Source organism: Danio aesculapii, chromosome 8 (assembly GCF_903798145.1).
Source record: "Danio aesculapii chromosome 8, fDanAes4.1, whole genome shotgun sequence".
Lineage (NCBI taxonomy): Eukaryota > Metazoa > Chordata > Actinopteri > Cypriniformes > Danionidae > Danio > Danio aesculapii.
This window is the reverse complement of record NC_079442.1, coordinates 36,257,411-36,280,367: the sequence shown is the minus strand read 5'-3', so window position 1 is coordinate 36,280,367 and position 22,957 is coordinate 36,257,411. Positions and strand designations below refer to the sequence as shown.

At 34.4% G+C, this 22,957-nt stretch overlaps 2 protein-coding genes across 2 annotated transcripts; one reads left to right on the top strand and one right to left on the bottom strand.

Moving 5' to 3' along the window:
* Positions 1 to 1,545: 1,545 nt before the first annotated feature.
* Positions 1,546 to 11,629, bottom strand: rab3c (RAB3C, member RAS oncogene family). Its single transcript, XM_056463860.1, has 5 exons — positions 11,456 to 11,629; positions 8,232 to 8,453; positions 6,763 to 6,881; positions 3,886 to 4,010; positions 1,546 to 2,165 (listed from the first exon to the last, which is right to left on the bottom strand). The coding sequence occupies exons 1-5, from the start codon at positions 11,471 to 11,473 to the stop codon at positions 1,975 to 1,977; spliced, it is 675 nt and encodes a 224-aa protein (XP_056319835.1). The 5' UTR covers positions 11,474 to 11,629; the 3' UTR covers positions 1,546 to 1,974.
* Positions 11,630 to 14,422: 2,793 nt separating this feature from the next.
* si:dkey-190g11.3 (uncharacterized protein LOC567059 homolog) lies at positions 14,423 to 22,532 on the top strand. The gene is made up of 6 exons (XM_056464414.1): positions 14,423 to 14,499; positions 16,892 to 17,071; positions 17,281 to 17,385; positions 19,774 to 19,914; positions 20,923 to 20,973; positions 22,034 to 22,532. The coding sequence occupies exons 1-6, from the start codon at positions 14,491 to 14,493 to the stop codon at positions 22,211 to 22,213; spliced, it is 666 nt and encodes a 221-aa protein (XP_056320389.1). The 5' UTR covers positions 14,423 to 14,490; the 3' UTR covers positions 22,214 to 22,532.
* The last annotated feature ends 425 nt before the right edge of the window (positions 22,533 to 22,957 follow it).

Sequence of the window (22,957 nt, the reverse complement as noted above, 5' to 3'; positions counted from 1 at the left end):
ATTTACATTTTTTTTTTGTTTATTTTAGGACAACAGTAGAAGTGGAAAATATTACCAAAGACGCTGTTTTAAATTGTAAAGAAATCATTGTTTCTGAAACTAATGAAGACAGCAGAAGTCAATGATTAATTTCAATTATTTAGCTTTGAGATGTTTACTGCTCCAAAATATCATACATTTTTCAAAAAATAAAATAGATTGTTTTCAAAGGGGGAAATTTTTTTTTTTTATTCAGACATTTATAAGAACCAATTTTAGGGCAGTAATCTCAATACTGTGATTCTGTGAAATTGTGATATTTTTATCCAAGGTTATCATACCGTCAGAATCTTATACCAGCCCATGCCTAATATATATATGTGCATTTAAACTGTAAGTTATTACAGTTTTATAAATAATGTTATGAGATTAGCATTTACATTTTTTATAAAGAAATATAAAAATTTATTATCAATTTATCATCATTAAAAAAAAAGAAAGAAAGAAAAACAATGAGGAATCTGTTAAAACTTGTTTTAAACTAAAAACTGTAGCCTAGAGGCAAATAACAAACTGGCCAGCTCATTCAATTTTCCCCTGTCAGAATTTGACCATTTGAATAATAAAAAATAATTTTTTCTTAAAGCTGTCTTCTATCGGTTATTTGTACAATTTATGATGGCTTAATAGTGAAAAATGGGACAAATGAGCTTATGTAATGACTAAATTCTGTCTTTTGAACCACCCGAACCCCCCTGGCTATGGGCCTGTATTTCAGTAGTTTTAGGACAATTTAAAAGGTTTTGATCCACTTCAAATGTTGACTAATTTATATGCATTAAATATGCCTATATTTGTAGTGGTTGAAAAAATATAAACAACCATTTTTGCAATATTTTTGAAATATATCATTTGTATATATTGAGGCAAATATCAAATTATATTGTACTTTATTGTACACTCTTACTCTTTTTTTAAATAAATGTATAAATGAAATAATAAAAAGGGCAGAAAACTAAACAAAACTAGAAATGCTCATCTAAATTAAATGACTACGTAAGACTGGGAAAAATTGGGATACACTTCTTTTTTTAATCTGTCACATGACTTCCATCGTATTTGGATTTCTTATGGATATCCTTACGTTCTTTTACCTTTAGTTTTTTTTTCTCCAGCCAATTTTTGTGCCTCTGTCTGCAGGTAGGAGTTCGATTGCTAATCCACAAGAGATGATGATTATTGGGTTAAACGTTCTGGAAAACACTACATATAAGGTTTATTTCAGCACTTTGGAAATGGACAGCGACTTCTAGAGCACACAGAATAATTGTTTATCCATTATTCCTTACTTTTCACAGTCTTTTAAGCATTTTATTTAAATCCTTTTATTCGTTTTCTTTTTATTTCAGTCACTTACTTTAGATGTAGGCTACATTTCTATTTTTGTTCGTTCGTTTGTTTTGCATGCCCTTTTTATTATTAATTAATTATAATCACAATATTAGTATATTATATTATTATACAGCTCCGTGTAAAAGACTGGATCTACACCACAAAACCGTTTCAAGGCCACATTTATTTCTTTTTTCTCCACACTTTTTCGCGTTCGCAGTCATTTTCTCCGTCACGCTCAACCGCATACAAACAGGTCCAGTAAAACTCGGTCACGACACCCTCTCAATATATAGGTTACACATAAGTTAGAATTTATAAATTTGCAGAAGTTTATAATTCCCCTGAGAGACATGGGAATGATTGCGGAGCGTCTAAAGTTCACCTCAGCTCTGCTAAAATGACTAATAGTAGAGATATTGCGGTACAGGAACATGAGCAACCCCTGAAAGAAGACCTGCGGACTGGAATCATGGCATTAAAGAAGATTTTGACACGTGTGTTTTGGCACAATCTTGCTAGTTCGCTATGTCGTTAACACCGAAAAACGAGGATTTGAAGCCAGGTCGGGGCTGGGGGTTGAGCAGGAGCAGGTTGAGCCGATCAGCAGCTGCAGTCTGAGGGCTGAGGGGGTGCAGGGGTCTCAGTAAGTCTGGCGCTGGGAGTCCCGCCGCCCGCCGCAGGATCGGCCTCCAGAGTGTCGGACATCTTGTCGCAGATTATATCCACTAGGCGGTCAAAAGTCTGCTTCACGTTGATGTTGTCCTTCGCACTGGTCTCGAAAAACTCAAATCCTTTTGGGAGAGAAAGAGTTAAGGTAAGTGTAGCCTACAGTAGGCCAACTTAATGTCAACCTTTTCGAAATATAGGGTATAAGTTATCAAAATATAGTGTCATGGCGGACATTCGACAACTTTTTGGCCGACAAAAAAAAAAAAACAAAGCAAAGTGCTTTAGTTTGGTTGAGTCACGACTGGAGCTCTGTGAGTTTTGTTTACCTAAATAAAATTGCGAGTGTGAGTTGATTTTACTAGCCCTTTTACTATAAATCTGTCATTTTATAGTTGGCTAAAGTTAACAGTGAGGTTTTTAGTGTGACTAACAGAAATCAGTAAGGTTAAGCTATTAATTAAATAACAACAAAATAGTAATATTCATCGAGGGTAATAGAATAAAATAAAGGTAGGCCTAATTAGACTAATTATCATGTCAAATATATTTTTATTAGTTTCCAGAACACTGTCGCCTCACAGCAAGAAGGTGGCTGGTTCGAGTCTCCGCTGAGCCAGTTGGCATTTGTTAGTGTGGGTTTCCTTCAGGTGCCCAGATTTCCCCCACAGTGCAAAGACATGCGCTATAGGTGAATTGAATAAACTAAATTGGCCATAGTCTATTAGTGTGTGTGAATGAATACGTGTATGAGTGTTTCCCAGTATTGGGTTGCAGCTGAAAGGGCATCTGCTGTGTAAAACATATGCCAGAATAGTTGGTGGTTTATTTTGCTGTGGTGACCTCCAGGGGCGGACCGACAAGTGAGATAAGCAGCCACTTAGGGCCTATGGGAAATAAGGGGCCCCAACCAATGCCAAGATATAGCTCTTTTAAAAAATGTCTGTCGTATGTTGTAAAATCTATCTATAACCATTTTTTACGTTATAACCGATTTTAACGTTATTACTTCTTTTCAAAATCGAATGAAAATATTTCATTTTAAATCTATATGTTTTATTAAAAATCTACTTAAAAGGATAGTTCACATAAAAATCTTGCCATCATTTCCTCAGCCTTCACTTGTTCACTATACTGGTTGCAAGCCCTCATTGAGTAATCTTTTTCCTTTGGAAGTCGATGGGTGCCAGCAACCAGCATTCTTCAAAATATCTTTTTATTGTGTTTAACAGAAGAATCATAAAGGCTTAAAACTACCTGAGGGGGACTAAACGATGAGGTAATTTTTGGGTGAACTGTCCCTTTAATACAAATTTCAGTTTGTTTTTGAATTACTAAAGTCAACCCCAAACATTTATAAGGGATGCGTACAGTTGAAGTCAGAATTTTTAGCCCTCCTTAATTAACAGCCCCCCTGTTAATTTTTCCCCCAATTTCTGTATAATGGAAAGAAGATTTTTCAACATATTTGTAAACATAATAGTTTTAATAACTTATTTCTAATAACTGATTCCTTTTAACTTTGCTAAGATGACAGTAAATAATAGTTTACTAGATATTTTTACAGTTAATGGTTTAACTAGGTTAATTAGGCAAGTTAGAGTAATTAGGCAAATCATCGTATAACAATATTTTGTTCTGTAGACAATCGAAAATAAAATTTTGGGGGCTAATAATATTGAGCTTGAAATGGTTTTTTTTGTGTGTGTTTTTTTAAAAGCTGCTTTTATTCTAGCCAAAATAAAACAAATGAGACTTTCTCCAGGAGGAAAAATATTATAGGAAATAATAGGAAATACAGTTTTTCATATTTAAATGACTCTATATAATATTTTGTTAACTCACCGAGCTGTTCTGCCAGCAGTCTGCCGCTGTCCACAGACACTATCCTCTCCTCCTCCATGTCACATTTGTTTCCAGCGAGGATCACCTGTGCATTGTCCCACGAGTATGTCTTAATCTGGGTCGCCCTGACACAAGACGAGACAAAAGCAAGCAGACACGCTTGTCGTCAGGACAAATGCCACTGCCTGAGCTGCCAGTAGCACAAGATGTGCCAGACTCAAAAACTCCGTCCGCTCTATTTTATGAACATGTCATCATGTCTCAACGAATCAATGGGAACGTCATGTCAACACTTCCTCTATGTTCCCATCCCTTGTCTCTTCATCTTCTCTAATTCACACATCTAATGCCACTTCATTACTACACTAGATTTCCGGCCGTTTCCAAGTGTTACAATTACAAAAGCTCTCACAGTATTGTATTTTTTTTTTTTCAGACCACAGTTTGACTTGAATTTTTTTTTGTTTTTTTACTAACTTCACTACAGCAATATGATCAATCATTAGTGAACTAATTTTAGGTGCAGTCCAGCCTACATCTTCCTGTTTACAGCGGCGATGCATTGTAGAATGGGTAGATGCCAACCAGCCACCATAAAGAAGACATCGTGAATAAGGCACCAGACTGGACAAAAGTCAAACGAAAGTAGTGAGACCAAACACGCACAAGGTACATCAAGCGCTTGTGTGCGCGAGAGAGACCGAATGTGCATGAGGTAGACCGAGTTTTTGTTTAAAATGCATAACATTTACGGCTGTCTGTAATAGCAGTTTTTTTTGGTGCCGAGTTTCACCAAATTGATTCTGAATGATAATTCAGATGACTTTCATTTATTTATTTCATAGAGGTTTTGTGTTTGTATATTATTGCTAGTTTTCCTACTCAAGCTGTGAAGAAACATGTTTAAGGGTTAAATACAAACTTTTATGATGCTCAAGCAACTTTTGTTTTTGCTTTAGTTTTTTTCTGAATATATTATTCAGCGGCTTTATCACCTTGTGATATTTTCATTTTTGTGCTGCTGGTCTGACTTAAATAAATTAGTGTTCAAAATTACTTTTATTTAAGTCTGTCTTGTGTTTTAGTTGTGAGAAAGCAAATTAATTAAAACCGTGAAGCTGATCAACAGTGTATTCTCCATGCAGTACTGAAGTGATGTTATAAGGGTATTAATGGGAGCATTCAAATGGAAAAGTAAGTCAAAAATTACATTTAACAGTAATGCATTACTTTTTGGTGTAAGTAATAAATAAAGTAATTGAGTTACTTTTTGAATGAAGTAACTAGTAACTAGTTACTATTTTCAGTACACTAGTCATTACACTATTACTGTATGGCTTCCAAAGACTCGCAATACAGTGCAGTTTTTTTCTTTATGGAAAATTCAACTTTTGGTTGCACAGATGAATGTAAATGATGTTAAATTTGATAAATCTACATCTGTTGTAAACTTACAGCCTACTTAAAATATAGAAATTCAGAAATTGTTTATACAATGATCAAAAGAGCAATTGTGACTTTATATTCATATCAAAATAAAATGCTGATTTCTGTGTCTCACTTGAAACCATTTTTGCAGAATAACATATTTTATGCTCTAAATGAGTCTAAAATATTACATTATTTTACTTTTTGCAAGACTTTACTCTGGTTATAGCATATTGAATTTAAAAAGACTGCACTGAAAAAAATTATTCATTAGATTTACAATTTTTTTATGTAACTGGTTGCAAACAATTTATATGAACTGAATTTGAACAAACAAATTAAGTTTCATTTGTTTGTTTAAATTCATCCCATATTAAATTCATCCCATATTTAAATAGTTTGCAACCACCTAACTTAAAAGTGTTTTAGTAAATCCAATGAATCATTAATGTCAGTGTGTAGTAGGGGACAGACCTGCAGTTTTTACTATGCTGCACAATCTATATTCCTGGATCACATTGGGTCTCATTCATGAAACACAAGCAGAATGAGAAGTGTTTTGCAAATGTTAGTTAATACAAATGAATCATACAACAGATCCATATCTAGTGTAAATGTGATATAAAACCGCTGTTCTCTTCTTGATTGTTGATCAAATTGATTATTACACTGAATTTTGTTGCATTTGCATAATAATCTGCTACAGATTACTAGTGGAGGATGGGTGTGACAAATACACAGACCAAACATACTGTACTTCCACAATGACTGTAGTCAATATTACTGGTCACTTTTATATAATCAGCAATAGTCTTCAAAATGAATTACTCTTGAGTATTTTACAGCCATGGAAAAACAAAAGTGCTTTAAGTGCCACAACTTGGACATATTTTAGAAGCTGCAAGGTCAGAAAAACACTTTGGTGGACATGTGTAATTCAATATTTATTTTTAGGCTTTAATTTATGACATACTCAGCAATTTAACATATTTTTATTGTTTTATAGGTGGAGATTATTTTATTTGATAGATTTTATAGGTGGAGATTATGCTGTTTGTGACAATTGTGAAAATCATGAGCCCAATTATTTACAAATTTTTGTCATTTCAGTACCATACACACATTTACATATCAAGTCTGATGTTACAGTATGCAAGGTCTGTTTTAAGCATAAATTACTTTGAATTTACTCCTCTAGTGTAATTATAAATGTTTCATACACGAGGTCTATTATGATTTATAGAGTTGCAGTCTGTTGTTTGTTTTGCCAGTGTTTCATCAGCAGTATGTCCAATACAATCCTTAAAATGTTATTGTCAAACATGAAACATGGTGCTACACTGACTTGTCGTTGAGAATTTTTTTGCTTTTATTCCTCAATTCTGACTCCAGGATTGGCAGAATGCTCTGAATACTCCAGTTGAAATGTAAAAATTGACATCAACTCACCAGTCCTGTACAGCAGCAAAAGACTCTTCGTTAGTAATGTCATACATTAGGATGAAGCCCATGGCCCCTCTGTAGTAGGCAGTGGTGATTGTTCTGTACCGTTCCTGTCCGGCTGTGTCCTAAAAACATAATAATATCCTGTATTATGATGTTAAATGAAGGAACACTTCACTTTTTTGAAAATAGACTCATTTTACAACTCCCATCCCTCCTTTAACTGTTGAGTTGCACCATTTTTAATCTGATCTCTGGGTCTGGCAGGAGCACTTTTAGCTTAGCTTAGCATAAATAATTGAATCGGATTAGACCATTAGCATTTCACTTAAAATGACCAAAGAGTTTCCATCATTTTCTAATTTAAAGCCGTGAGTTATACACCAAGGGTGACCAAACTTGGTCCTGGAGGGCCGGTGTCCTGCAAAGTTTAGTTCCAACATCAAGCAGACACACCTGGACTAGCTAATCAAGCTCTTACTAGGCTTTCTAGAAAAATCCAGGTGTGTTGAGGCAAGTTGGAGCTAAAATATACAGGACAACGGCTCTCCAGGACCGAGTTTGGGCCCCCCTGTTATACACTGTGTATTAAGACCAACGGAAAATGAAAAGATATTTTGTAGGCCGATATGGCTAAGAACTCTCAAGTTGACGTTATATTCAGTTATCATTATGGATTGGGAATGGTCCGGAAGCTAGGACTGGAACTTTGGGACATAATCTTTGTTTTAACAGTGTGCAATGGCAGGCCTAAACCAGCCCAGGTATAATTACATAACATTTAAAATAACATTTAATTATGATAATTATAATAATATGAAGTACTACTTATTAAAATCAACTTAATTTTTAATAATAATTATTCATATGATTCAAAACCATATTTTAAAATAGACCGCAGCAACAATTATTTTGTCAAAATTTGCATATTTTTTGTCTGTTCACAATAGTTTTCCCAGTAATGGGCAAAACAGATGTTTCAATAGTTGCCGGTTCATTCCCCTGTGGTGACCCCTTATAAATAAGAGATTAATGAATAAATGTTCAGAATGGTGTGAGATTTGTGATCTCTATTTTAAATCAAGTTGTGATTCTCGGTTTCTCCACAATTATAGTTCATTTAGTCTGGGCCAGACAGATGGAGTCGATACAGCAAAGGTGTGAATGAATGAGCGCTGGAGTCTGAGAAATGATGGTTTTGTCACCTCTATAAGTAGCAGTGCTTTCACCGAAAGACTAAAATAGGAAAGCGTGCCACGATCTGATGAACACATGGCTTTTGCTGATGCTGACTCGGATAAGGCGACAATCGCTTATGTTCTCTTTCCATAAGCCAGTGTTAATCATCACCCCATGTGATGTTTACATTGCCATGTGTGATTATCCAGCCCTTCAGTGCTTTATCAACCATGAAACATCTGTGTGGTTTTTCAAATCATAGCCATTCTCAGCTTGGCGAATGAGGCAGAAATTACCCAGATCTGAAGCTTGATCCTCTTGTCGTTCTTGTAGACCGTTTTGACCTTAAAGTCGATGCCCACTGTACTGACAAAAGCAGATGTGAAGGTATCATCAGCGTATCGGAAGAGGAAGGATGTTTTCCCGACGCTGCTGTTCCCGATGATCAGCAATTTGAACATGTAATCAAAGTTTTGATCAGAGTTCTCCTTTTGTTTGTTGTCTTGCGTAGCAGCCATCTGTGAGAACACAAAGACAGTTTAATGACCTGATCAAAGGTTTACAGACCTACCATACTGTGTAGCTAGTTTATAATATGCTGCATACAGTGATATAATAGGAGAAAGAGGTCTTCTGCTTTTCACACTCTTAAAAGGTTAAAAGAATAGGGTTTTCAGTTTTGTAGCAAACATTTTTGGTTGACCAAAATTTTGGTTTGTTTTGATCCATTCATTTTTAGTATTAGGAAAATACTTTAAACCTTTCAGAAGTGCCGCCATCTCTATTTTTTAAGTAAGGCTAAGATAGCACTTTGTGAAAAAATCAGCAGCAAGAGCTGTCCATGTCTTGAAACCTACTTAGAGTTGGAACCCAGGCCTGCTCAAAACGTTATATACATTTCTGGAGAGCACCAAATATGTCCCAGGAGGTACGTTCTTTTTACAGATTTTGTTTTTGCGAATCCACCAAACGCTTTTTGAGATCTCAAATATCTCTCTCGAGTGTCATTTGCGCTGGCTGTTCTCGCGTAAATCCACCAGGGGACACTGTCTTTTGACTGACTGACTGATCGACTGACCCACCCTCCTCCTTCCCTAAACCCAACCAATAGTGTTTTCAAAAGCACTGATTGATCCGCCCACCAACTTCCCTAAACCCAACTGACGGTTTTATAAAGTTCTATAAAGCCCTCACCTGATATTTGCCAGGATTTCAGATTTGACCACATTCTCACCCTGTTATTTACTTGTTTATTTTATTTTTTGGCTTCTGTTTATTGTCTTACCTGCTTTCTGGAACCATTCTTTCCCAGACTCTTACACTGTCATTGTGGTCAACTCCTCTCTGCGTCTCAAGTATACTGACGTACATGTCGAGCTAACTGGACAAACTGGCCCAGCCATCCATACAGAGGTAAGCGGTCAGCTGGTAAGCACGAATAGGAACAGCGTCATACCGCTTCGTAACGTTCGTTTTAAAGACAAAATGCAGCCATACAAATTTCTGGCTACATAATTCACGATCTCCAGAAATGTGTATAGGGCCATGTTTTCAGAATGAGCCTATGTTGGAGAGTTGTGTTATCCCAATAAATGGGATAGTTCATCCAACAATGTTAATCCAGTCATCCTTTACTCATCCTCCACTTGTTCCAAACCTGTTTGAGTTTCTTTCTTCTGTTAAAAATGTATGAAGATTTTCTGAAGAATGTTGGAAAAAGCAGCCACTGACTTCCATAGTATTTATTTGTTCATACTATGGATATCAATGGCTGCTTTTTCCAACAATCATCAGAAAATCTTCCTATGTGTTTAACAGAAGAAAGATTTGATTCAAAATCAAACGAAAAGTGCTCAGGTGTACCTTAAATAATGTGTCAGTGCTCTTTGGGTAAGAGATTAATCAGAATAAACAGCAAAAATCAGTCCAAGGCACTCGAAAAATGAGGAAAAAATATTAAAAAGCCTTTATTCACATGGCTAATCCTCAAAAAACCTTCGTGTTTCGGCAAAGAACTGCCTTCAGGGTAACATCAAGATTTGATTCTTTCTTCTGTTGAACACAGGAAGACTTTCTGAAGATTGTTGGAAAAAGAATAACATAGAACCACTTAAGGTACACTTACAAAAGTCACTTAAAGTACACTTAAAAATGACTTTTGCTGCTTGTTCATAATACTTATTTAAATGAGTTGAATTAACACAATTCTTAAGGTTTTTGGGGGGACAAATTAATTGTTTTATGTTCAATCCACTTAAATTGGTAAAAAGCAATTAAGTTAACTTCATCAATTTGTGTTGGGACAGCATGAAGGAACTGTGTGCAGCCCAGCATTTTATACAGTGTAAATGGTCTGGAAAGTTTAATTTTTGAGTGATCTATCCCTTTAACTAAGGCTAAGATAGCACTTCATACAATCAGCAAAAAAAAAAATTAAAATCAGCACCAGGAGCTGTCCATGTCTTGAAATCTAGTGAGAGTTTTATTTGATTTAACCCATTTAATACCATCTTTTCCAAAATGCAATTAGTTCAGTAAGTGCATGCAAACACGAAAGCCCCCAAAATATTGTCTATGTAGACAGCTCACTACTGAGTCTGCCGGTCTCATCAATGTTTAGATATTTTTAAACATGGCTGGTGTAAACAAAGACATGACCAGTGATAACGATCACAGATTATGTCGGATATTTATTCATTCAGTTTCCTTCTGGCTAGTCCCTTATTTATCAGGGGTCATCACAGTGCAATGAACCACCAACTACTCTAGCATATGTTTTACCTAGCGGATGCCCTTCCAGCTGCAACCCAGTACTGGGAAAATGTCTGATATTATTTTTAAAAAGTTAAATCTTTAAAAAGAGCTAAACAGAGTAAATAAATACATTTCTTAAAATAGAAATTATGTTTCTTTGTTGTTTACAACTTTCTATTGGATTAAACTAATTAAATTGTGACGAGAACAGAAACGTTAGAGCTTTAGTTGCACACTTAGATGGGGAAAATGCACTGTAAACTCGAAACTCGTCCAAAATGAATGCTGACTAGGTAGGCAGCTCACTAGCTTTTGAGACGCAGCCTGTCTCATTCCAATCTGAGCGTTTTTAAAGGGGTCAGTCTCTTTTTAACCAAGCCATGGATATTATAAGCTAATAGCCTTCAAATATAGAATGCATAATAAATGATGATATGTAGACAAAGAGATATTAGAGCTGTAAACGAGAGCTTATATCCAGCTGTACGACTCATATAGAGTACAAATAGCCCAAATTAGCAGCTCATGTGAATAAATTAGCTGTTACGGCTGATTGCTTTTCTCTTCACTGATGTTGCTTTTAATCATTTTAATACATTTTTAATGACCTGTCAGTATTATGCACACTGTCAAATCACAAATAGGTCTAAACAACACGTCCTTTTTTCTACAACATGACTAAATTAGCCATTTATTTCTTTTTGCGTGGCTCTCCATTACGACCAAACAACATTATAGCCTAGATACAACGCCGTTTCTCACTTACCTTCCCGTATAACTCCATTTGCTTTAGACAATAAATAAAGAAACGCAATGCAATAAAGGGCGGTTGATTCTGATTTCGTCCTAATAAATGATAGTTTTTTCCCCCCGTTTTGGAGAGGTGGAGTCGGCTGCTGGGATAAATGTTGGATGCGATGATGCTCGCAATGGACGTCAGCAGACAGTCGCTCTCTCTCTCCACCCATTCATCCCACATCCGCCCAGAGTGTAGCTGCGCGATGCTGGCAGCAGGGGTCAGCAGCGTCGCTCTCTCACTTACACAAAAACATCATAAAATAAAATTGTATCCAGAATTGACCTACACCAATATTTGGAAACAATCCAGAACTATCTATTAATCTAAAGGCAATAAAAACTGTCTTATTATATTCTTTCTTTGTGTCTCTTTTAGATCTCTTTTGCATTTTTTTATTTCTGTTACCCTGTTGTTTGTTTGTTTGTTTGTTTGTTTGTTTGTTTGTTTGTTTGTTTGTTTGTTTGTTTGTTTGTTTGTAAGCATATGTCTGTGCTGTTTTTAATTTATTTGTCTTAGGCTACTTGTCTTTATGTACGTCATTGTATTTTTTCTACCAATAATCAATAAAAAAAATCACTGATTCAGAATAAATAAATAAATAAATAACAAATAAAAAATAGTGAATCGGATCACAAAATGTTTTACATTTATATCATAGTTTCTACTATGGAGGAAGAAACCTGCAAAAACAATAAATAAATAAATACGCAAATAAATAAATTAATAAACCCACAAATTTCTGCATAAATAAAACAATAAATAAACAAATATGCAAATAATATATACAGTTGAAGTCTAAGACTAAAATTATTAGCCCCCCTTTGAATTTTTCACATTCATTCATTTTTTTTCACAGTATGTCTGATAATATTTTTTCTTCTGGAGAAAGTCTTACTTGTTTTATTTCGGCTAGAATATAAACAGTTTTTAATTTTTTAAAAATCATTTTAAGGTCAAAATTATTAGCCCCTTTAAGCAATTTTTTTTTCAGATAGTCTACCGAACAAACCATCGTTATACAATAACTTGCCTAATTACCCTAACCTGCCTAGTTAACGTAATTAACCTAGTTAAGCCTTTAAATGTCACTTTAATCTGTATAGAAGTGTCTTGAAAAATATCTAGTCAAATATTATTTACTGTCATCATGGCAAAGATAAAATAAATCAGTTATTAGAAATTAGGTATTAAAACTATTATGAACTAAATTAAAAATATTAGTTTTAACTAAAATTAAAACTATTAAAACTATTTACTATTTAGAAAAAATCCTCTCTCCATTAAACAGAAATTGGGGAAAAGATAAACTGGGGGGCTAATAATTCAGTGGGACTAATAATTCAGGGGGGCTAATAATTCTGACTTCAACTGTATATAAATAGTGCGGGCTGATTAATAATTAAATAAATTACATGGATGTTGGGGGAATAAAAAAATGCTAAAGGAAAGTAGATTTTCCCCCCTTTTACACCACACTATTATTATTTATATTTTATATATATTGAATTTGTTGAATTATATATACATTTATTTATTTATTTGTGTATTTATTTAATTGTTGTTTTATTCATGCAGGAATTTGTAGAATTATATATACATTTATTTATTAATTTGTGTATTTATTTATTTATATAAATCTATTTACATTTATTCATTTATTTGTTTGCATATTCATTTATTGTTTTATTCATGCAGGAGTTTATTAATTTCTATATACATTTATTTATTTGCATATTTATTTATTTATTGTTTTATTTATGCAGGAATTTGTTGGGTTATATACATTTGTTTATTAATTTGTGTATTTATTTGTTCATTGTTTTATTTTTGCAGGAATTTGTAGATTTACATATTTATTTATTTATTTATTTATTTATTGTTTTATTTATTGTTTCACTTTTATTATATTTTTCACTTTATTTATGCAGACATTTGTAGATTTTGTGTTTGCAGGTTTTGTTCTCCATATTCTATCATCATTTGTATTTGTAAATGTTGCAAATGAGGAAAACAATACATTACTGATCATTTAAATATCATATATATATATATATATCATATAAATATAATATTAATATATTAGATCAATATATATAAAGTTGAAAATCATAATCATATATATATATATCGGATATATATATATCGGAACTATATATATATATATATATATATATATATATATATATATATATATATATATATATATATATATATATATATATATATATATATATAGTTCCGATTTTATCATTGACATTAATTTCATCATTATTTTACAAAGCTATAAAAAGAAAACCAAACGTTTGTATATATTGTTGTATATATTGATGCATTGTATATATTATATATCAATGTTAAATAGATTCAATTTGTCTTTAATCATTTTTATTCTTTGTTGTTTTTATTTCTTACACTTTTTTTACTCATATACTTATGTTTCTTTTATTCTTGATTATTTCACGCACTTTTAATAATTGACATAAATTGCATCATTATTTTTTACAAACCTAAAAAAAAGAAATCAAACTTTTGTATAGGCCTATATTAATACATTTTATATTTTATATATCGTTGTAGCCTGTATATTAAATTAATTTAGTCTGTTTTTAATCCCTTTTTATTCCAAGTTATTTTTATTTGTAATATACTTGTATTTTATGTTTCTTTTATTCTTGATTATTTAAAGCACTTTGAATTACCACTGTGCTTGATATGTGCTTTTTGCCTTGCCTATCAACACTGATGTTAATCCTACTATTGAGACACAATTTTAAATATTCATCAGCCAGTGCTTCACTATAGGGTGGACTAAACTAACGTCAGCATATTTATAGCTCTGGCTCTCGTCGTTGGATGTTAAAATTGTAAGTAATATTAATGAGCAGTGCCTTCTCCATAGTAGAACTTACAACTAGTGCCCATCCCACTCTCGCATGCGCACGGTGTTGTTTATGTCACGTATTCCTCGTACTAAAAACAAACAATAGGCTATTTTTATTGACATGCGAAAGGTAAACCAACCGTCAATTGTTGAATATGTTGTCCGTGCAGTATATGTTTTGCTTGTAAATTGTGCAGGATTTGGTTGTTTTTTTCTAGAAATTCGAAGTAAACGTGTTTTTCTTGTTTGTGGGTAAAGCTTTACGATTGAGGTAAAGTTGGTTTTATATTCACACATTCGTTCAGTGACAACTTGTGTCTCGCTGCATATATTGTTTACCATGGTACTTTTCATATTCGGTCTAAAATCACATGCATGACATGGAAACAACATTACACTACATGCACCTTTTTTTTGACTGAACAGTGTTGTACTTTGAAAGTCATTGGCTGCTAATATGATTTCACTATTTAGAATATGCAAAAACTACTTTTCTGAAATATATTATTCAATAGCTTTACGTTATATAGGCTACTCATGCACATATAGGTTAAGGTAGTAGCTACTAGATTAATTTTACGTAAATATACAAAGGATGTGCATGACTGTGCTACATTGCAATTTACTGTGGTAAAGAAACTTTTAGACGTAGTTTCCCTTTAAAAACAATTGGCTCGCAGCACTCTCTAGTGGTCGAACAGCTTCACTAAATAGTCTGTTTATTTCTTGAACAACGACCTACAATTATGTGGAGTAAAAATCATTTAGTATGTGACCAGTATGCCACTATTTATCAGGTTATTATTATTATTATTATTATTATTATTATTATTATTATTCATATTTGTTTAAGTCATGTTCATCATAGTTTCATCATCTTTATCATTTTCATCATCTTCCTTAGTTTCTCGTGAATCGGCATGGTGTTCAGAGTACTTTTTCCCCAAACTAACTTTACACTTGTGTAGTGGTTTTGTTTAATAGTTATAGTGCTTATACTTTTCCTTATTTATCCCAAAAGAGTAAAGTGACCATGTAACATCTGAGGGACCTATAGTAAGATAACAAATTTCATAGAAAAGCATAATTCTAATAAAAGCTGTGCACACTGTAACCCTGGGGTGTCCAAACGTAGTCCTGGAGGGCTAGTGTCCTGCATGGATTAGTTTCAACGTCCTTTAACTGCCTGGAAGTTTCTAGTATACCTAGAAAGAGCTTGGTTCACTGGTTTAGGTGTGTCTAATTGGGGTTAGAACTATACTTTGCAGGACACCGGTTATTAAATAAACACTAAAAGTCTTTTTAAATCTAATTTAAAGACTTATTTATACTCCCCAGCCTTTGAGTAATTCATGCATGTTATATTATATCTGTATTTCAGTTTATACATATATTATTTTTCTATTATATTTTAAAAACTAATTTATATTTTGTTTTATTTTTATTATTTTAAAGTACTTTGGATCAACTACAGTTGTGTGAAATTGTGCTCTATAAATACAGTTTGCCTTTTCTAAAAACTAAGAAGAAAAATATAGACAGAAGAAATATATATATTTAAAGGGAACCTATTTTACAGTTTTTTTTCAAGATTTAAGACAAGTTTTTTGTGTCTCCAGAATGTGTCCGTAAAGTTTCAGCTCAACACACCTCTCAGATTATTTATTATACCTTACAATTATACCCTACAATTATACCTTCTGAACACACTGCCCAGCGTCAGATAAACAGCACAGTGACAGACATAAAGGAAGCAGATCTCGCGTAACGTTTGTAAGAAATACTACAGTAAGAACTTTCCCAATGATTATTTGATGTATTTGTTGTGGAGTTAATTCAAGCCTGCAATGATGAGTCACAAACAATGTCGTTACACTGTTCATGCACACACACACACAGCACGTGTTTAACATTGCACTGTTTTTGCAAGGCATATGTGACAGGATACATGTTAATATCCACTGTTGTATGGATAGCCATTATGTTAATGTACAAAATAAATCTGGACAAGGATTGAAGCGTCTTCTTTTATAATTGCATTGATATGTGGCTATGGTGATAAGTAAAGATGAAGTAAATCCCTGTAATTCATTACAACCATGCACTGTTTTAAAAACGTTTTGTAAAACTCCTTCTTGATCACATTTGATGATGATTGATGATCATAGAGAGCTGAACTGATCTTTTAATCCCAGTTGCTTTGCGCACGTCCTGTCTTGTTGAAATTATTATACGTATTACTATGGAGACATGTTAATACACAGCTGTCAAGCAATTCGGTGGGCAGGGAAACCGCACTCCTACTTTACGTTGCAGTGGGCCTCAAAATGGGAGGAATTTGGATCCTATTTTAACATCAGGAAATTAAAAAAAGAGACTTATTGTGTTTCTATAACCCCAATATGACTGTGTACACACTATACCTACACTCAGTTCTATCCAAACAGCTTCTAAAAGATAATTTTCATCATAGGTGAAATTTGTTTGTTCCCTGTTAACCCCCCTTTTTTTTTCTCCCTCAGTGCTTCATCATGGAGGATTCAGTGGAGGTCATCCTTCAGCACAAGAGCTGTGAGCTCTCTCATCACACCCAGGAAAAGCCACTGATCACAGCAGCATCTGGAGCATTTCTTGCGGGAGTTTATGGGCTCTGGACATTATTTGCACTCCCTGGCTTCCGGAAAGTACCAATATGCCTTAAGGTACTGGAAGTCATATAAGATATATCTGAAGCTAAATATAGCTTTTCTAATAATAGAGCACTGCCGGAAGCACAGTATTCATTCAGTGTCATAGTGGATATCTTAAAAGGCAACAACCTGCTCTTTGTTATGTTGGATGCTGTGTTTGTTTAGACTCAAACTCCATAGTCCAATTGATCACTGATGTAAGTGAAGTTAATATTGTCCAGGTGCCTTATTTGCCCTCCAGTAGAACACAGACCCAGAATGTAATGAAGCTCCTGTGTGGGAGAGAAGGGTGTCTGGCAGATCTGGGGTCTGGCGATGGGCGACTGGTAAGTGTTTAACGTTTACTATAAATCATAATGAAATTTCAGATACTCTATGTACAGTTGAATTCAGAATTATTAGCCCTCTTGAACTATCCTGTACATTTTCCCCTAATGTTTGTTTAACAGAGAAGATTTTTTTCAACACATAAAAGTTTTAATAAATACTTTATAATAACTGATTCCTCTTATCATTGCCATGATGACAGTAAATAATATTTTACTAGATATGTTTCAAGACACTAGTATTCAGCTTAAAGCACAATTTTACCGGCATGGACCATGCCACACTTTGAGCTAGACTTTACTGTAGGGATGTAGGGATGAAGGAGAGGTAAGAGAACAGTGGGATGAAGGGAAAGGGAAGGAAGAGGATAAACGGTGAACAGGTAGGTGGGTTGATCGGGCGTCCTACAATGATGCCCAGAGACTCAGAGTGGGGGTACCATCTCTGTAATATTTTGGTAGAGTGATTGAACCCCCCACCCCCACCCCCACCGCCCCTTGTCTTTTTACTTTAAAGACAAGCTATGCATTCAGAGTTCATTACAAATGCCTACAGTACTTTGGCTAAAGCTATAGTGTTTTTGCATGTTAGACTATATTGCTAGTACAGTAGCATACAGCAGTCTGTATACCCTAAATTCCACAACATCTGCTGATAATGACATATTAAAATGTACGGGAGTTCTACGCTAAGCTTGCAACTGTTAAACACAGTGTAGGTTACTGTCAAAAACTGTCAGAAGTAGTGGGAATGGTGTCAAAATAACTTAGTATATTTTAGTATAATGACTTAGAAGGATATTCTCTGTTTTCTTCTTACCTCCTCTACCGTGTTACTGTCCTCCAATGCAGCAGCCAAATCTAGAATATTTTAGTTAATTTTATGCATTTGTCTGATTTTAGAGCCCTTTTTTGCTTTCTTGGAGATTTTCAGCACTGCCTTATCTTTTTTACGGTCTATCTCTGACAATTAGCTTGTGTTGCACTTACTGTTTGTTTGACATTCTTGCCAGATTTTGATTATGTTTGCATAACCTCTGATTGGGTCGGCCCCTCTCAAAACCAGCCAGCCGTCGCCGATTGGGCCAAATGCTTAACATTTACAATTATCATTATTATTATTATTATTACTTTTATCATCATCATCATCATCATAATATTCACATCTTGCAAGAGATAAAAAGATAAAAGCTGCCTGCATGTAAAAACAATACATAAAAAAATAAATAAATAAATAAATTTAAAAAAACTTACCGGCCATTTAAAAAATGGTCTGGCTCTTCTGGCCAGACCAATCTGGCCAATCTGCCCCTGGAAACGAGGAAATAGAGGGAGGGAGAGTGGGTTCGAAATAAAGAGAAGAACAGTGCTAGAGGGCTGGTCTGCTTAAATAAGCTTTAGGGAGTAGGTAATTGGTTAAGGAGACAAAGCGAGGTGTGGTTCTGTCGCCGAACCTTTGTTAACAAGTTAACCATTTAAAGGCTTAACTAGGTTAATTGGGCAAATTAGAGTAATTAGGCAAAATATTGCTTAAGGGTGCTAAAAATATTGGCCTTAAAGTGGTTTTAAAATAATTAAAAACTGCTTTTATTCTAGCCGAAATAAAACAAATAAGACTTTCTCCAGAAGAAAAAATATTATAGGAAATACTGTAAAAATTTCCTTGCTCTGTTAAACATTATTTGCGAAATATTTGAAAAAGAATAAAAATTCACAGGAGGGTTAATAATTTTGACTTCAAATGTATATGCTTTAACATCAATCCTTTTGCATAATACCAATGAATTCTTTATTTATTGATTGTACATCTAACCTCATAATGTACAGTATAGCATTTAACATGTCTAATGATGTAAATCTCAGTGTTCTATGTGAGATTTACAGATGAAATTTTGTGCTTCTAAGAACTTTTTCAGACGCTTCTGATGGCTTTCTGCAGACGACTGCTTTCTCACCGCAATGCATGGTGAGACGCTTTGCAGCTGGATGGGATTGAAAATTTGGGAACTGTTTAAGAATATAATAATAATAAAAAAAACACGAGAGAACAGGCTATTTATAATTTTGCATGACTTTGCTGTTGGATGTTGTTCATAAACTCTGGGGGCCTGGCTTTCTAAGCTGAAATGACTAATCTGTGGGTTATTTTTATGATGATTTCTTACCACCATAATGGCCACAGGGCAGCCTACCTGGGGCTGCCTATTTTGTGTTCAAAAGTAGATCTAATTAACACTCAAATTTAGATGGAAAATTCTTTTCTTCTCTTATTGAGTGCAAAACAAGTACTTTTACAGTATGGAAAGCAAACAATGCCTGTCCAGATATAACCGACATAAACATCACAGATCCTGCTTCTCAAAGTGTAGGTTTGGATTTGTTTTGTAGGTATTTGCTGCCACTGCAAAGGGTTTCCACTGCACTGGCTTTGAAATCAATTCTATTCTGACTGGATATGCCAAAGTCAAATCTAATTGGAAGGGAATACCATCCAGCACTGCGAGTTTTGTAAACCAGGACTTTTGGAAGGTATGGTATTCATAATTTCTATGCCACTAGTAACACCCGATTACTTACAAAAAATGTTTTCCATTCAAACAAGTAGTCAATGCAAATGATGTCATAAATATTGTGTTGTTGGAAAAAGTGCCAGTCTTTGCACTTACAGTAAATAAATAAAATATCAGATTTTCTCATTTGTTTAAAATATATATTTGTTTCTTAGGACAAAAAAAAATTAAGATTCATAATACATTTCTATTTTGATTTACAGAAAATGTCAGGAGTTTAAATTGCAGAAAACCTTGTCAGGCATATTTACAAGAATAATTTGATGGCATATTAAAGTTCTCTTATCTAAAGAATTTTTATTTTAGGGTCATATTCCGAGAGAGGTCTGGATGCAGACCTGGTGCAGTGCAATCTGAGCTGCATCCAATGCTTTTTAATGGGCTCACCTAACCCCACCCCTAACCCTACCCCTCACAGTGACGTCACACGCTCCATTTGAGTGCATTGTGTCTGACATTGCATCGCTGAGTGATGCTCAGCTTGCATCATAAAGGCTACATTCAGATACTATTGCCTATTGTGGCACCAAAATACTGATTCATTCATTCATTTTCTTTTTGGCTTAGTCCCTCTATTAATCTGGTGTCACCACAGCGGAATGACCCGCCAACTTATCCAGCACATGTTTTACATAGCGGATGCCCTTCCAGCTGCAACCCATCACTGGGAAACATCCATACACACTCATTCACACACATACACTACAGACAATTTAGCTTACCCAATTCACCTATACTACGTCTTTGGACTGTGGAGAAACCATAGCAGCGGTCGAACCAGTGACCTTCGTGCTGTGAGGCGATCGTGCCTCCCACTGTGCCACCGTGACGCCTTTGAGCTTTGCCAATGTCCTTACACCCATGTGATAAAACAGCCATTGAGAAATGACGTGTACCACGTACAAAACTGTACTTCATTTCACATGTCCAAGTGTTGATGATTCAGTTTTATCATTTCCCTTCACAGACCGATTTGTCCAAATATAACAATGTGACTGTTTTCTTGGCACCCGGAGTGGTAAGTACTCACAAGTGTCCTTTCTGTATTTATACTGGGTTGATTAAATAGATGGAGCGGATTATAAATATAAAGAGCAGTACAAAGAGTTACATCACCTGTTCCAGACACACAGCTATGGAGAAGTATAAAAGACCACCATGATTTCTCTTGATTTTCTGGATTTATTTGGTGTGGGTTTGAGTAAGATGTGTTGTAAAATTGTTTTTTTTTATTCTTTATTTAAGAATTTTGTAATTTTTAATCTAATGTTTTATTCTTTAATAGTCAACTAAATAAAATAGTGAATTACAAATAAAATATTGTCATTTAGAGCATTTTTTTCCAAATGTTTTCATCAGTTGTCACTGAAAACTATCAAATTTGAAGTGGTATATAAATTTGCTTATTTTTCATTTGTGTGGTGATTTTTTCCTTAATCATTGTGATTTTGTGGAATTCTTTTTTTTATCTGAGTTTATCTCATGATTGTTACGTTCCTCCCTCAAAATTCAGAATAAAAAGTCAAAATTGCAAGGTATAAACTTTACACTGAACAGCTCAGAATTTCCATGTAAAAGAGGTAATACGGGTATTTTATGATTAAATTATGCTGTTATTTACACTTAAGGCAAGTTATCTGCAATTTAAGAAAGGTCTTAAAAAGTCTTAATTCACCCTTAGTCTTCACAATTTAAGGTCTTTTAAATCGGAGCAGAAAGGAAAAAATAAAAGCCGAAAGAAAATGACAGATCTCAGTTCATCTCATGATTGTGACATTCCCCCCTCAAAATTCTGAGTAAAAAGTCAGAATTGCAAGGTATAAACTTTACACTGGTAATTCTGAATTTGCATATTTTAGTTGTTTTTAATTAGAATTGTGACTTCATTTTACCACAACTGCAGGTTTATAAATGTTCTCACAATCCTGTCTCTCAAGTAAAAAAAAAAATCAATTAATTCATTGCAATTGTTATTTTATACTTTGGCTGAAAAAAGCTTCCATGAAAATGCAACACAATTACTTGTTTGCCTTGCCATTAATTTACCATGTAAATACAGTGAGTTTTGTGGTCCACAGATGGAGGTGTTGGGTAGAAAGCTGGAGAAGGAGTTACCAGATGAGGCTCGAGTGATCGCCTGTCGCTTCCCCTTTCCAGACTGGACTCCAACAGCCACTGAGGGTGAGGGGCTGGACCAGACATGGGCATATGATATGAATGTCATACGCAAACTTTCAACACAAGCTGCCATGAAATGAGGAGAAAAGCCTTTTGTCCCCCCCTCGAAAAACCTGCTTCATGATTTAGCACTGCCTGAAAGGTACCAGTCACTTTAATGTAAAACATATAATAAGAAACATATAATAATTGTGGAATTATGAGCTAAACTGTGAAATAAAGAGCCAACGTTACACTACTGCCAACAGAACCACTCACACCACCCTTGTCTTTTAAAATCCAAGAATAGCAGATCTAGACTGAAAAGGACACGGAGACATGCATTGTTTATCACACAAATTATTTGTAGTAATAATGATTTTTGTGACCATGGTGGCTCATTGGTTAGCACTGTCATCTCACTGCAAGAAAGTCACTGGTTCGAGTCTCGGCTGGGTCGGTTGTCATTTTGCGTGGAGTTTTGCATGTTTTCCCTATGTTTGTGTGGGTTTCCTTTGGTTGCTCTGGTTTCCCCCACAGTCCAAAGACATGTGGTATAGGTGAATTGAATAAACTAAATTGGCCGTAGTGTATGTGTGTGAATGAGTGTGTATGGATGTTTCCCAGTACTGGGTTGCAACTGGAAGGGAATCCACTGTGTAAAACATACAGTATGCTAAAATAAGTTGGTGGTTCATTCCACTGTGGCAACCCCTGATGAATAAAGGGACTAAGGTGAAGGAAAATGAATGAATAATGATTTATTTTAGGAGTTTTAGCGGTTACATTTTACATTTTTTATTTGTAAATGTAATAGACAAAGTATCAAAATTAGGGCATCCTTG